The sequence below is a fragment of the Tachyglossus aculeatus genome, chromosome 3 (genome assembly GCF_015852505.1).
Source record: "Tachyglossus aculeatus isolate mTacAcu1 chromosome 3, mTacAcu1.pri, whole genome shotgun sequence".
In the NCBI taxonomy this organism is placed as follows: Eukaryota; Metazoa; Chordata; class Mammalia; order Monotremata; family Tachyglossidae; genus Tachyglossus; species Tachyglossus aculeatus.
The window spans coordinates 52,342,763-52,358,300 of NC_052068.1; the positions used below are offsets into that span (position 1 = coordinate 52,342,763).

The 15,538-nt window shown below is 41.5% G+C and overlaps 1 protein-coding gene across 23 annotated transcripts in view; it reads left to right on the forward strand.

Moving 5' to 3' along the window:
* Positions 1–15,538, forward strand: part of ANK3 (ankyrin 3) — a 710,530-nt gene that overhangs the window by 547,037 nt on the left and 147,955 nt on the right. For all 23 annotated transcript variants that reach the window (XM_038743727.1, XM_038743734.1, XM_038743724.1 and 20 more), the window contains 3 exons: positions 1,719–1,817; positions 7,176–7,373; positions 14,318–14,416. In XM_038743727.1, the coding sequence (XP_038599655.1) occupies positions 1,719–1,817; positions 7,176–7,373; positions 14,318–14,416 (396 nt within the window). The remainder of the gene's footprint in view (positions 1–1,718; positions 1,818–7,175; positions 7,374–14,317; positions 14,417–15,538) is intronic.

A 15,538-nucleotide genomic window follows, 5' to 3' on the forward strand; every position in this document is an offset into this window, starting at 1 on the left:
CCAATTGTCAGCTGTGTGACTTTGGGCAAGTCACTTAACTTCTCTGTGCCTCAGTTACCTCATCTGTAAAATGGGGATTAAGACTGTGAGCCCCCCATGGGACAACCTGATCACCTTGTAACCTCCCCAGCACTTAGAACAGTGCTGTGCACATAGTAAGCGCTTAATAAATGCCATCATCATCATCAAAAGAACTACAAATTGTGGATAGCTTCTGGCTGACACAAACCCAAGTAAATGATATGACTCAGGAGACAGAGGTTTGCTCTGTGAGTTCTGAAATCAGTCAGTCGGTCACATCTATGGAGCGCTTACTGTGTTCAGAGCACAAGTACTTGGGGGAGTACAATCCTACAATAAACAGACACATTCTGTGCCCACAGTGAGCTTACAGTCTAGATGGGGAGACAGACATTAATGTAAATAAATAAATTACAGATATGATGTCTTGAACAACACAAATCAAGAAAAAGGTAGAAAAATAAATTCAGTTTCACTGGCAACACATAATAGATATGACTGCATTACAAGATTACAAGGGATTCACACTGACTTGAGCTGTTTTGAGATGCTAATTTTTGTTGATTATACGTTTAATAATACATATTGCCTACTTACCCCAGATGAACTGGAATGGAATGAATTTGGATAGTCTATTGTAAGAGATTTGCAGGTTTTAAGGGTAAATGAGTTGGCTGCAAATGCATTTCAGTTCCTTTGTTCAGTAGTTTTAGAAAATATGTTATCAACTCTAGATTCTTAAAGTACCTTTCTTGGGAAATTAAAAATGTTAATTTTTTAGTATATATTCACAAAACATCTTAGCTTATCTGGTAGTATTTGAATAGAATGTTAACCTGTATTATACACTTTGAGGCATGATATGATTTCTATAGAGTGAACTGACTGTTCGATGTAACTTCAACAAATTTGAGGCTGAGTGTTTATGATTTGAAGATTTTCCATTCTAAAAAATGGTTGTATTAAATCTCTTTTTAAATTTCAGGTTGTTGGGTTTTGTTGGTTTTAATTGGCATAAGCTTCACCACTTGATTTGTCTTTATGTTGACTTGCTTAAAACTGTTTATCTCTAGCATGCTGCACAAGGCAAATTTCATCCAAACTGTCTACTGGATTTTTAAAAAAGGCAAAAAAATTGAAATCAGACTGTAACACTTCACAAATTTAAGGGGATGTTTTTATTTAAGGAAATTTTTAAATACTAAAACGACTAGGATTGGGCTGTTGGTTTGGTGATAAGATATGATGTCATCCCCATAAAATATCTTTCTACTTTCTTATCATGTCCTGGTTCTTATCCAGTGAACATCTGTAATTTATTTTAATGTCTGTCTCTCCCACTAGCTCTTTGAGGGTGGGAACCATGCCTATTAATTTTATCGAACTGTACCCTCCCAAGTACTTAGTACAGTGGTCTGCACATAGTAAGCACTCAATAAATATTCACAATTTATTGAAATGATTATTTGTCCATTCAGACCACCAAAATATCAAAGCAAAAGGTATTTCTTATGTGCATTTGGTGCCCCAAGACACTGATTATTTATCCATTCAGACCACCAAAATATCAAAGCAAAAGGTATTTCTTATGTGCATATGGTGCCCCAAGACACTTATGTAGAATGGTGAAATGACATATTTTCTCCATGTGTAGAAGTCAATAGGAGTTCATTGAAATGATTGTTTTCTTTCAATAGGATGGGCTTACACCACTCCACTGTGGCGCTAGAAGTGGACATGAACAGGTTGTGGAAATGCTACTTGATCGAGCTGCTCCTATCCTTTCGAAAACAAAGGTAATGGGTTCTCTGATTTCCTAACTTGGAACTCTTGTAGCTGTATTTTTTAGCATATTAGATAAAGTTGCAGAGACTGCCTACAAGGTTTCATAACAATTTTCAGAAGCTGTGTTTATTAAATTCTTGAATTCCCTCCAAAATTAATTGACTTCATAATTTATTTACAAGGATTTGGGTATATAATGCAGCCCTGTTTCAGGTGGGGCTATTCATTTATTCAAACTGAAAAAAGGGGAAAAAGAATAAAAGTTAGAGCATAATCAGAATACTTGTGCTTGAATGCTTGAACTCTTTTTGAAGGATGAAGGCCCTTAGTTTAGGGAAAATTATGAATAGAAAAATAACAAAAGTAACACACATGAGGCGTTAATTCCCTTCTTGACAGAAAGTTAAAAATTATGGGCCAGGAAATTCTGTCCCATAATGGTTGTCTTTTTAGATTAATCCACCACTACCTAGAGATTTTACCAACCCCTAGCAAGTTCCTGTAAGTTAAAGCTACAGGATTCCTTACTATTTCCAATACTAACATGAGGCTTCAGATGCCCCTTCCACCCCATGGTGAGAGGAGGAAACCTTTTTCTGTCAATGTCCACAGTACGGAGCGGGTGGGGAGGGTGAGGAGAGTCCAAGATGGAGGTTCTCCCCCTTTTATTAGCTACTTCTTCTCTCTCCCAAAGGCTGACTCCAGGTTCCTGCTCAAATCTCTTCTCCCCTCATTCATCTCCTGAGCCCAAGATAAGAGACCTCTCATACAGTTTAAGCCATATCTAAAAGAACAGATCATATTTAGTTCAGATGAATCTGCTTCTGATGTCTCCCCTTCTTTCTCAAGAGGAAGGAGTGTCTAAAGAAGAATTTTATATGGAATTGTAGAGAAAAGATGTTTTTGATATGTAGAAACTATGCCCACTTCAAGTGTCATGTCTTGTCTGAAGTACTCCCCTCTCTCTTCATGTCTTTACCCCTCACATTCAGGTCACTTCTCATGTTCTAGGGTCATGCTCTCCCTTTTCCCCTCCCCCACTCTCCTCTTTTCCCCTTCTTTCCCTTTCTCCCTGACCAAGATTTTAGAATAGAACATTGCAGGAGTGCTTTAGAAGCACTGAAGTGTCAAGGTTCAAGAAATTGCTGTAAGTCGATCTTACTCCATGGTAACACCCTCTAAGGCTAGCGTTTCTGAAAGTGCCGCAATTCTATAAAATGAAGAGGCTCAGAGCCAAGCCTTCAAAGATCGTAATAGCACCACAATAGTATTGACGGACCGATTTTACAAATATAAGTAACTAGGTGCCTCTTCAGCCACCAGGAGGTAATGGTCTATAAGATGCAGAGCATTTTTACATTGCATTTTCTTAAGCATATCTTATAGACAGATCTGATTTTTTTTTTCACAATGGGTAATAGTAATGGGAAGCAGCTTGGCGTAGTGGACAGAGCACTGGCCTGGGAGACTGTGTGACTTTGGGCAAATCACTTAACTTTTCTACACCTCAGTTACCTCATTTGTAAAATGGGGATTAAGACTGTGAGCCCCTTGTGGGACAGGGACTGTGTCCAATCTGATTGACATGATTTCACCCCAGCACTTAATACAGTGCCTGGCACACAGTAAGTGCTTAACAAATGTCATTAATAAAAATATAAAAATTATCACTAAATATATAGTGGTGGTCTCCAGTGTGTGGCCATGGGGGTTAGTACTGTTCTTTTCTTTTCACAGGTTCAGGTTTCTTGGTGAATACCATCACTTGCAATCCCTTGGATGTTCACCTCTTACTAATTAACACTATATCCCTCCATCACTGTTCTTTCCCTGGAATAATGTCACAAACCTTGTTTCTCTGCTTATTTCTTATTTTGCATATACAATAATCATGGCCAATCATATCTCATTTTGTATTTTTAACTATGGTTTATCCTCAAACTGCAAAATGCATTCTGTTAACAGGCTGAATCGCATAAAACTCATTAGCAGACACTATTTTGGTTAATTGCTTGCAACTATGTAAGGAAAGATTATTTTCAAAGACTGCTTAACTAATTTGTGAATTTATCCATTTTTTCAGCCTTTAAAAATGAGTTAATCCTGTATTCTACTTTCTTTCCCTTCTTTCCTTCCTCACTGGCAGCAGTCAGTGGTTTCTAGTTACAGCAAACTTCCCCACAGATGTTTGCTTGGAACCTTGTCTTTCCTCTTTATGGCCGCATGGGGACACCAAATGTTTGAGGAAAGAAGAAAAGTTCCTTAACCACAGCAGCATTAGATACATCACATTAGTGACTTCAAAAGCAACTGAGCCTAAAAATCATTTCTCATCAGACTCACATTGAGTATAAATTATTTAACATATGATGAAGGGAATTCTCAAGAGAAAGGACCCCTAAATCTACCTCCTTGAACTTCTTGTCTCCTCTCATGAATTAATGTGACTTTGGTATTCATTTATTCATTTGTATTTATTGAGCACTCAATGTGTGCAGAGCACTGTATTAAGCACTTGGGAAAGTACAATACAACAACAAAGAGACACATTCCCTTCCTTTTGGTGAAGGATGATTTTTTTTTGCCTTGGAGGGAGTACAATTTTAAAAATTAAGTATATATGTGTGTAAATATATATGTATATATATTCTTATTTTTAAAAAATTATATAAACAAAACTATGTACAAATTATATACAAAAAATTACATACTAAACACTTCTTGGCAATTTGTTTTTGGTGGATGGGTTACAGAAAAGACCATTCTAGACTCTGATCTCACTGTGGGCAGGGAATGTGTCTGCTTATTGTTACATTGTACTCTCCCAATGCTTAATACTGTGCTAAGCACACAGTAAGTACTCAATATTCATTCAGTCATTCATTCAATCGTATTTATTGAGCACTTACTGTGTGCAGAGCACTGTACTAAGTGCTTGGGAAGTACAAGTTGCCAACATATAGAGACGGTCCCTACCCAACAGCGGGCTCACAGTCTAGAAGGGGGAGACAGACAACAAAACATATTAACAAATCAAAATAAATAGAATAGTAAGTATGTACAAGTAAAATAGAGTAATAAATTTGTTCAAACATATATACAGGTGCTGTGGGGAGGGGAAGGAGGTAGGGCGGGGGGATGGGGAAGCAACGGAGCAACAATAATGTGTCAGCAATGGATAGATGGTTACAAAATATTAAGTGTTCACTATTGTTTGATTTCATTTTTTTTTCTTAAGTCACTCTCTCCCGGGGCGAGTTCAAATGTTTATCTAAGACACCTCCAGAAAGGTCTTGGTAAATGAGATACCCTGAGAGCATTGAAGCTTCTTTAAGGAAATGAAGAGAACATAGCTCTCCCGATCGATTCATTTTGCGGTTTAGGCCAAAGCATTTACTCAGGGCATGAAAGTGAAACAACACACCCGAATCTCTGCTTGCCCTTATTTGCCATTTCCCAGCACTGCCATTTCCCTTCTAGACTGTGAGCCCACTGTTGGGTAGGGACCGTCTCTATATGTTGCCAACTTGTACTTCCCAATCGCTTAGTACAGTGCTCTGCACACAGTAAGTGCTCAATAAATACGATTGAATGAATGAATGAATGGGGGAGAGAGGAAGGAGGGGGCTCAGTCTGGGAAAGCCTCCAGGAGAAGGTGAGCTCTCAGTAGGGCTTTGATGGGAGGAAGAGAGCTAGCTTGGCGGATGTGCAGAGGGAGGCCATTCCAGGCCAGGGGGAGGACATGGGCCGGGGGTTGACGGTGTGACAGGTGAGAACGAGGCACAGTGAGGGGGTTACTGACAGAGGAGAGGAGGGTGCGGGCTGGGTTGTAGAAGGAAAGAAGAGAGGGGAGGTAGGAGGGGGCAAGGTGATGGAGAGCCTTGAAGCCAAGAGTGAGGAGTTTTTGCCTGATGCGTAGGTTGATTGGTAGCCACTGGAGATTTTTGAGGAGGGGAGTAACATGCCCAGAGTGTTTCTGCACAAAGATGATCCGGGCAGCAGCATGAAGTATAGATTGAAGTGGGAAGAGGCAGGAGGATGGGCGATCAGAGAGGAGGCTGATGCAGTAATCCAGTCGGGATAGGATGAGAGATTGAACCAACAAGGTAGCGGTTTGGATGGAGAGGAAAGGGCAGATCTTGGCGATGTTGTGGCGGTGAGAGTGGCGGTTTTTGGTGACGGATTGGATGTGAGGGGTGAACGAGAGAGCAGAGTCGAGGATGACACCAAGGTTGCGGGCTTGTGAGACAGGAAGGATGGTAGTGCCGTCAACAGTGATGGGAAAGCCAGAGAGAGGGCAGGGTTTGGGAGGGAAGATAAGAAGTTCGGTCTTGGGCATATTGAGTTTTAAATGGCGGGCAGACATCCAGGTGGAGCTGTCTTGAAGGCAGGAGGAGACGCGAGCCTGAAGGGAGGGAGAGAGAGCAGGGGCAGAGATGTAGATTTGGGTGTCATCAGCATAAAGATAATAGTTGAAGCCATGGGAGCGAATGAGTTCACAAAGGGAGTGAGTGTAGATAGACAACAGAAGGGGATCAAGAACTGACCCTTGAGGAACCCCTACAGTAAGGGGATGGGAGGGGGAGGAGGAGCCCTCAAAAGTCTAGAAGGGGGAGATGGACAACAAAACAAAACATGTAGGCAGGTGTCAAAATCGTCAGAACAAATTGAATTAAAGCTATATGTACATCATTAACAAAATAAATAGAATAGTAAATATGTACAAGTGAAATAGAGTAATAAATCTGTACAAATATATATATACAGGTGCTGTGGGAAGAGGAAGGAGGTAGGGCAGTGGGGATGGGGAGGAGAAGAGGAAACGGGGGCTCAGTCTGGGAAGACCTCCTGGAGGAGGTGAACTCTCAGTAGGGCTTTGAAGGGAGGAAGAGAGCTAGTTTGGTGGATGTGTGGAGGGAGGGCATTCCAGGCCAGGGGAAGGACATGGGCCCGGGGTCGACGGCGGGACAGGCGAGAACGAGGCACAGTGAGGAGGTTAGCAGCAGAGGAGCAGAGGGTGCAGGCTGGGCTGGAGGAGGGAAGGGAGGTGAGGTAGGAAGGGGCGAGGTGATGGAGAGCCTTGAAGCCGAGAGTGAGGAGTTTTTGCCTGATAAATACGATTGACTGAACAGTCTTAAAAACAGTCACAGTTCACCCAAACTAAATAATCAGCATTTCTAAAGGAGACTTTTCCATGAAAAACTGAGTACTATATCTGCTTACACTTCAACTTTGCTTTTCATTTCACTTTCACCTTAAGGAGAACCCTTCCAGAGTGTTTTTGTGGGGGTTGGGCGGGGAGAATCCCTCCTGGGCAAAACACTGACTATCGGCCTTGATTTACCATTGTATCCTGTGTTTGGTTTCAGAATGGCTTGTCTCCACTGCATATGGCAACACAAGGGGATCATCTAAACTGTGTCCAGCTTCTCCTTCAACATAATGTGCCTGTTGATGATGTCACCAATGACTATTTGACTGCACTGCATGTGGCCGCCCACTGTGGTCACTACAAAGTTGCCAAGGTTCTTTTGGACAAGAAAGCTAATCCGAATGCCAAAGCGCTGGTAAGAACACTCGTGAGCTTCCATCCAGTCCAGGTCATCTCATTTCTGGAACGATTGACTGTTGTAGGGAGTTACTCCTTAAAGTCTTGCTTTTACATTAGAAATGCTAAGAGGGCCAGACATATCTTGGAATTGTCAGGGTTTAGGGTATGTGGTAAATCAAGAACTGCCCCAGTCTGTTATTAACATAGCTCTTTGTGGAATCTTCCGAGGTCTGTCTCAAAAGGCAGTGTCTTAGTTAAATTATTACCCTGTGTTAAACCTTTGAGGACTTGTCTCTTTCATCCTTGCCCTGATACAAGAAACTATGACGCTAAGAAAAAGTCATGACAGGTCACAAAATACAGTTAGCCAATCTGGAAATTCTAGGTACTAGCAGTGACTTGGTTGACTTTGACAAAGACAAAAGGGAATCAAAAAGTTTTCTCTCAAATAATTAGAGAACAATAGAGTTGGGCAACTTCTAAATTTGAATTCTAAAACTTTTTTCCAAGAGAATGTATTCTCCATCTAGTAAATGATGTGTGCTTTAAATTGTCATTTCTTGCCTTGAAATATCCCTTTACATCTTTTTCTTTATGTTAATTTATAGTCAGCTTGCATAACATGTCTTTTAGCTTCTGTTTACCTTGCATTCATTCATTCCTTCAATTGTATTCATTGAGTGCTTACTGTGTGCAGAGCACTGTACTAAGTGCTTGGAAAGTACAATTCAGTAATAAAGAGAGACAATCCCTGCCCAAAACGGGCATACAGTCTAGTAGTTACCTTGGTTTTCTCATCTCTGAAATAGGGTTCATACTATCCACACAGGATTGTTGTCCACTATAATTTTTGAGTTTGAAGAGTGGCAATAATAATGAGAAGCAGCATGACCTGGGAGTCAGAAAGTCATGGGTTCTAATCCCAGCTCCACCACTTGTCTGCTGTATGACCTTGGGAAAGTCACTGTACTTCTCTGGGCCTCGGTTACCTCATCTTTAAAGTGAGCCTTGAGACTGTGAGCCCCACGAGGGACAGGGACTTTGTCCAACCTGATTTGCTTGTATCCACCCCAGTACTTAGTTTAGTGCTTGGTATAGAGTAAACATTTAACAAATACCTCAATTATCATTATTATTATTATTATTATTATTATTATTATTATTATTATTATCCCAGCTCCACCACTTGTATGTTGTTTAACCTTGGGCAAGCCACTTCACTTCTCTTGTGCCTCAGTTATCTCATCTACAAAATGGGGATTAAGACAGATTAAGACTCTGAGCCTTATGTAGGACACGGACTATATCCACTCTGATTGTCTTATATCTATCCCCACACTTAGTACAGTGCCTGGCATAGAGTAAGTGCTTACCAAATACCATAAAAACCCATTATTGTCAATTGTTTTTTTTTCTTTTTAAATGATGTTTTAAGGCATTACCCTATGTTAGAACTAGAGAGGCAGAAAGAGAGAGGGGAGGCCTCTGATGTAAGGATTTCAATATTCAGATTGCTACGTTGCAGGCTATTTTCTGAGTAAACTTTCTTTTTCCCCCTCTAGACTGTAAGCTCACTGTGGGCAGGGAACATGTCTACCAATTCTGTTGAGAAGCAGCATGGCATAGTGGATAGAGCATGGGCATGGGAGTTATAAGGTCATGATTTCTAGTCCCGGCTCTGCCACTTGTCTGCTGTGTAACCTTGGGCAAGTCACTTAACTTCTCTGTGCCTCAGTTACCTCATCTGTAAAATCGGGATTGAAACTGTGAGCCCCATATGGGATAGGGAATGCGTCCAACCCAATTTGCTTGTATCCAGCTCAGTGCTGAGTACAGTGCCTGCCACATAGTAAGCGCCTAACAAACACCATAATTTTTAATATGGTTATTACTCACCCAAGTGCTTAGTACAGTGCTCTGCACACAGTAAGTGCTCAGTAAATATGATTGATTGGCCAATATTCCTTTTCCAGTAAGGGCAATCAATCAACAGCAGTGATTGAGCACTTCCTCTGTGTGGAATATTGTACTAAGGGCTTGGGAGAATACAATAGAGTAGACATAATGCCTGTCCTCAGGGAGTTTACAATCTCTAAGACCCCATCAAATGGTGGGGGGAGGTGATGAGGGACCCAAAGGATGTCTAGGGGCCAGAGAGGCTGCCAGATTGGGTCAAAGAACCAAAAGAAAGAGAGATTGAAGGGTATGTGAGCTCATCCTTTAGAAAGAAGCTTGTTCTGAGCAGGGAAAGTGCTCACCAACTCTCTTATTTTGTTGTACTCTCCCAAGTGCTTAGTACAGTTCTCTGCACCCATTTAGGGCTCAATAAATGTGATTGATTGATTGATTGATTGATTGACTGAACAGGTGGTTTGGAACTTGGCTGTGCTCACCTCTCTTCCTGTCCCCCTACCACCCTTCCTGTAAGTCCTCCTATTCTCCCCCAACCTGCTCTTCCCTAACCCCTCAGGTGCTTCTCAGAGGGAATAGAAGACAGGTATGATTTCTGCATTAGTATAAAAATTGATACCGCACTCATCTTGTTGCCTGCTCAATTAATTTTTCTGTGCCTCAGGTTCCTCATCTGTAAAAGGAAGATTAAATACCTCAATACCTCATAATAATAATTGTGGTATTGAAGTACTTACTATGTGCCAAGCACTGTACTAAATGCTGGGGTGGATACAAACAAATCAGGTTGGACACGGTCCCAGTCCCATGTGGGGCTCACAGTCGCAATCCCCATTTTACAGATGAGGTAACTGAGACACAGAGAAGTGATTGATTGCTCAAGGTCACACAGCAGACAAGTAGTAGAGCCGGGATTAAAACCCATGGCCCCCTGACTCCCAGGCTCGTGCTCTAGCCACTATGCCATGCTATTTCTTCCTCCTCCTTAGAATGTAAGCTCCATGTGGGGACAGAGACTGTGTCTAACCTGATTAAAAATCATTTTGGGCAGGGAACATCTTTTCCCTGTTAGATTGTATTGTCTGTCCCAAGCTCTTAGTACATTGCTCTGCCCACAGTAAGCACCCAATATGATCAATTGATTATCTTGTATCTATCCCAGCCCTTAATGCACTGTTTGGCAATCAATCATATTTATTGAGTGCTTACTGTGTGCAGAGCACTGTACTAAGCACTTGAGAGGGTACAACCCAACAATATAAAAGACATATTCCCTCCCCACAGTGTATTTACAATCTAGAGAGACATACTAAGCACTTAACAAATACCATTATTATTATTCCATGGAAAGCAGTATGGTCTAATGGAAAGAGCATTGGCTGAGCACCTGGGTTCTAATCCTGGCACTGCCACTTACCTGCTGTGTATCCTTGGGCAAGTCATTTCACTTCCTTGTTCCTCAGTTCCCTCATCTGTGAAATGGGGATTCAATACCTACTTTCCTTCCTACTTATACTGTGAGCCCCACATGGGACCTGATTATCTTCTATCTACCCAAGCTCCTTAGTACAGTGCTTGGAACATGGTAAGCAGTTAACAAATATTATTACAAATATTATTATTATTATCATTGTTATTATACAATGGTTATTACAAATATTTTCTCTTCCTGCTCCCTGAAGGTGAAATAGGGGTGCAGGGTGAGTTCTAATAGACTTAGTGTTTGAAGAGAACCACAATGAGGTAGGATAAGATCCCAGTTCTTTTCCGAAGAGTTTCCTTGGAAGAGTGAACTCTCTGCTTGTGGGAACATCATCACCCCCACCACCCCACTTTCTGATTTCTCTAATTGAGGTATGCTAATGATCCCAATTCCATTTTGCTTGCATTTTGAGCCTTGGACAGACTACAGAATTTCCCCTGTAGCAAATGAGGGAGACCACTAGAGATGGAGGAGCAACCAGTGGCCCCTTTGCAGGGGGTGAGTAACAGGAGCTGGGGTGAAAATAGGAAGACCACTGCATATTAGGAAGAAGGGTTTTCTTTTTTTATGGTGCCAGGCACTGCTGGGGTTAATACAAGATAATTAGATTGGACTTAGTCCCTGTCCCAAATAGGGCTCACAGTCTTAATCCCCATTATACGGATGAAATAACTGAGGCACAGAGAAGTTAAGTGACTTGCCCAAGGTCACACAGCAGACAGGTTGCAGAGTTGCACCTGGCCCCATGTTTTTAAAAGATCCAGGTCCGGATTGGACTTGGGTAATGAGACCTATAAGACACACACCTCCTGAAAATGGTTATAAGCACTTAGAAAAGCACTTAGAACAGTGCTTTGCACATAGCAAGTGCTAAACAAATGCCATTATTATTATTATTATTATCAATTTCCCTTTCATTTTCAGGGAAATAAATGCATTTACAATAACAAACTATCAAATATGTAACACTCACAGAGAATCAGATTAGCTTTAAATGATCATATTTATGAACACTCATGTATTGTATGCTCCCAAGCAGTTAGGATTCTGAACACAGTAAGCACTCAATAAATACCATTTATTGATTAATAATTGCAGTATTTGTTAAGTGTTTATTATGTGCTCAGCAGCATATTAAGCCCTGAGGTAAACACAAGATGTGGATCTGCCTTGCATTGAAATCATATCTCAAAGCAGTCTGGGAAAAGAGGATAAAGTGTTAGCAACATGACTCATTTTTCCACAGAGGGAAAAAGTCCTACAATGGGAAGTGGAATTTTCTGTCCTTTTCCTTTGTCCTTGGCTATTTCCCAATGTATTAAGCACTTAACCAGTCATGCTTCCCTGACGCATGACCAGTGAGAAATGGAGGGGATTCAAGTCCCTCGGTTATCCATCCTGCAGGGTATCTGACCTAAGTTTTGCGGCAGGGTGCTGGCAATTTTACAGTTCTCCCTCACAGGCTGAATTACGTAGCGCCCTGGCAGCTGTGAGCCAGCACAAAATGGATGAGGTTGCTAAAGAGGAAGCAATTTTACTGGCTTAAATATTAAACTGAATAACTGAGTTCACTAGTCCTTCAAAACAAGCAATCCCCAAGTATCCCTGCTATCAAGATATCGTCTCTGTAAGAAAGAACGCAAAATAATCCCAGGGCCGGGGAGGGATCTCTGCTTTGAGCATGGCCCTCTGATGTTCTGAGGAATCCTAGAGAGCCTGGTGTCATGATTGCTGATACCTAGATTAATAACAAGATGTTATGTTTACATTAAGGCCAATTAATCAATGAATATATTTATATTAATATCTGTCTCCTATACTGTCAGTTCATCGTGAGCAGGAAATATGTTTGTTCGTTGTTATATTGAATTCATTCAGCCATATTTATTGGGTGCTTACTGTGCAGAGCGCAGTACTAAGTGCTTGGGAGAGTACAAAGTAGCAGTAGTACAGTGCTCTGTACATAGTAAGTGCTCAATAAATACAATTGACTGACTGACTGACAAGATGAGACATGTCTCAGGAGTCCATCCTTTCCTCTGGGGGTTTGCTGAAGCTGAACTTAGCCCAGAGACATCTCCCTGAAGTGGTTTTCAAGGTGAAGCTAAAAAGATTTTGGCAATAGAAATGCGCATGGGCCTCACTTTTAAGTGTTTGGGGGGGAGGGAGGACTCAGTCCCTGGAAGTGTTTGGGAGGATGGGATCTGGAGGTTTGGAAGTCTGATCTAGGGGTCTGCTTGGGGTAGGCCTCATCTTGAAGGCTCAGCCCAATCTGACCACTGAGCCAAGCATAGGCAGGCAATGAAAATAGTTCCCTGGACACATCTGGGCTCAGGATCCCTTCTCGTACAGAGTTAAGTGTCAGGTTTTCTAGGGGTCCTCACAGGAGAACAGGGTAGGGGACTTGCAATTTTCCTTCAGTTTCCACGACTACCAGCACTGCTCTCCTAGCCTCCGCCATATTGTATCCCTCTTGATATGATGATAATAATAATAATTGAGGTATTTGTTAACGCTTACTATGTGTCAAGCACTGTACTAAGTGCTAGAGCAGATACACAATGAACAGACTGGACACAAAAAACGAAACTGAGATATACAGAAGTTCCATGATCACCCAGGAAGCAAAAGGCAGAGCTGGGATCAGAGTCAAGCTTTCCTGTCTCCCAGGATTATATTCTTTCTACTAGGCCACACTGCTTCTTATCTTCTCTCCTCTACACAAGCACTTAAGGATTCGGGAATTCCATGATAAACGGATGAAATTATGAGCCTGGGAATTGTATATAGTTGGAGATATGGGTCTGGGCTGTATTTGTGCCAGAAGACTAATGGATTGGACTCGGGTTGCTTGTGCAGACTTCTACTTAAACTTAATAGAGGAAGCAGAGACCTGTTACCTGGGAAGGAGAGCCTAAGAGATTTCTCTGTAAGAGAGGATATTTTGGTAACTGCATTTTATGCTTTCTATACAGGTAATTAGCACTCTTAGTAGATGCAGCGATTGCTTCTACCTCCTATACATCTCACTGGCCTTCCTTCAGTATCTTTGAGGCTTGAGAGATCATGATTGCCTAAGATCACGAGAGAAAATTATTTCCTGAAACTTTCATTTCAATCCCAATTATTTATTAATATCCCTCTATACTATAAGCCCCTCTACACTGCAAACTTATTGTGGGCAGGGAATGTGTCTCCCAACTCTATTATAGTGTAGTCTCCCAAGTGCTTAGTACAGTACTTTGCACACAGTAAGCGCCCAATAAATATGATTAAGTTGTTTTTACTTACACTTCACTATTCCAAGTTTTAAATGCACCCAATATGATATCCTCATAATGTAACAGGTGTTTCATGCTCTGATCTTAAAATCAAAAATTCAAATAATTTCATTACTGTGGTGAAATAGAATTTCTGTAATAGCGTGTCCATTATATTATACTCTCCCAAGCACTTAGTACATTGCTGTATACACAGTAAGCACTCAATAAATATGATTGATTGAATGTATTTCAATAAAACAAACATGAACGGGTGTGTAACTAAAATATATGTTCCTCTTGCAGAATGGTTTTACACCTCTTCATATCGCCTGTAAGAAGAATCGAATGAAAGTTATGGAGCTTCTACTGAAACATGGTGCATCTATCCAAGCGGTCACTGAGGTAAGAAGAAACAGCTTTCTGGAGACTAATATTAATTTGTATTTTAATGAACACTTTACCTTTCTGAGGTCAGTGTTCTTTCGAGTAAGATAAGGCTTTCAAGTTGTAACAACAGATGTTTTAACTACTCAGAAAGAACTTAATAGAGGCCTAAACCCTGGTTTGTTACAGGCTGACAACCTCTTCCACAGTGGCCTTGATTTTGAAGTTCGTGCAGTTTGTCTGTGCAGGTGAGGCCTGTACGATATGAAGCAAATAAGAATAGATACCTAGAAAAGTCTAGAATATCAGAGTGCTCCCTGAGGATGAGAGGCAGACAGGCAAGTCTCCTATGTCTCCCTCACAGATTCTACCTTGAAAGTCAGACACCTGACATTGTTGTGGCATTTGTTTGGCATAGTTGTGGCATTTGTTTAGGGCTTACCATGTGCCAAGCACGGTACTTAGAGCTGGGGTAGATATAAGCTAATCAGGTCTCACATGGGGCTAACAATCTAAGAAGGTGGTGGAGAAGCGGCATGGCTTAGTGGAAGGAGCATGGGCTTGGGAGTCAGAGGTCATAGGTTCTAATCCCGACTCTGCCACTTGTCAGCTGTGTGACCTTGGGCAAATCACTTAACTTCTCTGTACCTCAGTTACCTCATCTGTAAAATGGGGATGAAGACTGTGAGCCCCATGGGGGACAACCTGATTACCTCATATGTACCCCAACACTTAGAACAGTGTTTGGCACATAGTAAGCACTTAACAAATACCAACATTATTATTATTAGAACAGGTATTGAGTGCCTGTTGTGTAGATGAGGGAACTGAGGCACCGAGAAGTCAAGTTAGTTGCCCAGTGTCGCACATCAGGTAAGTGGCAGAGCAGGATTAGAACCCAGGTCCTCGGACTCCTGGCTATTGGTCAAACAAGATTTGTTGGCTGTCATCAGGTGGTGACAGCTGTTCTGCTGACACCCATCTTTGCCCTTCTGTAACAGGCCCAGAACCAGGTTGGAAGGCTGTGTTTGCACACATTCATTGGTGCCACACTAGGCTTGGGAGGATAGAGTCTTCCTGCCTACAGCCTGTGTAAATTCTGTTTCTCTCTGTTAATCTGTGGCCTCCCAGGCCTCCTCT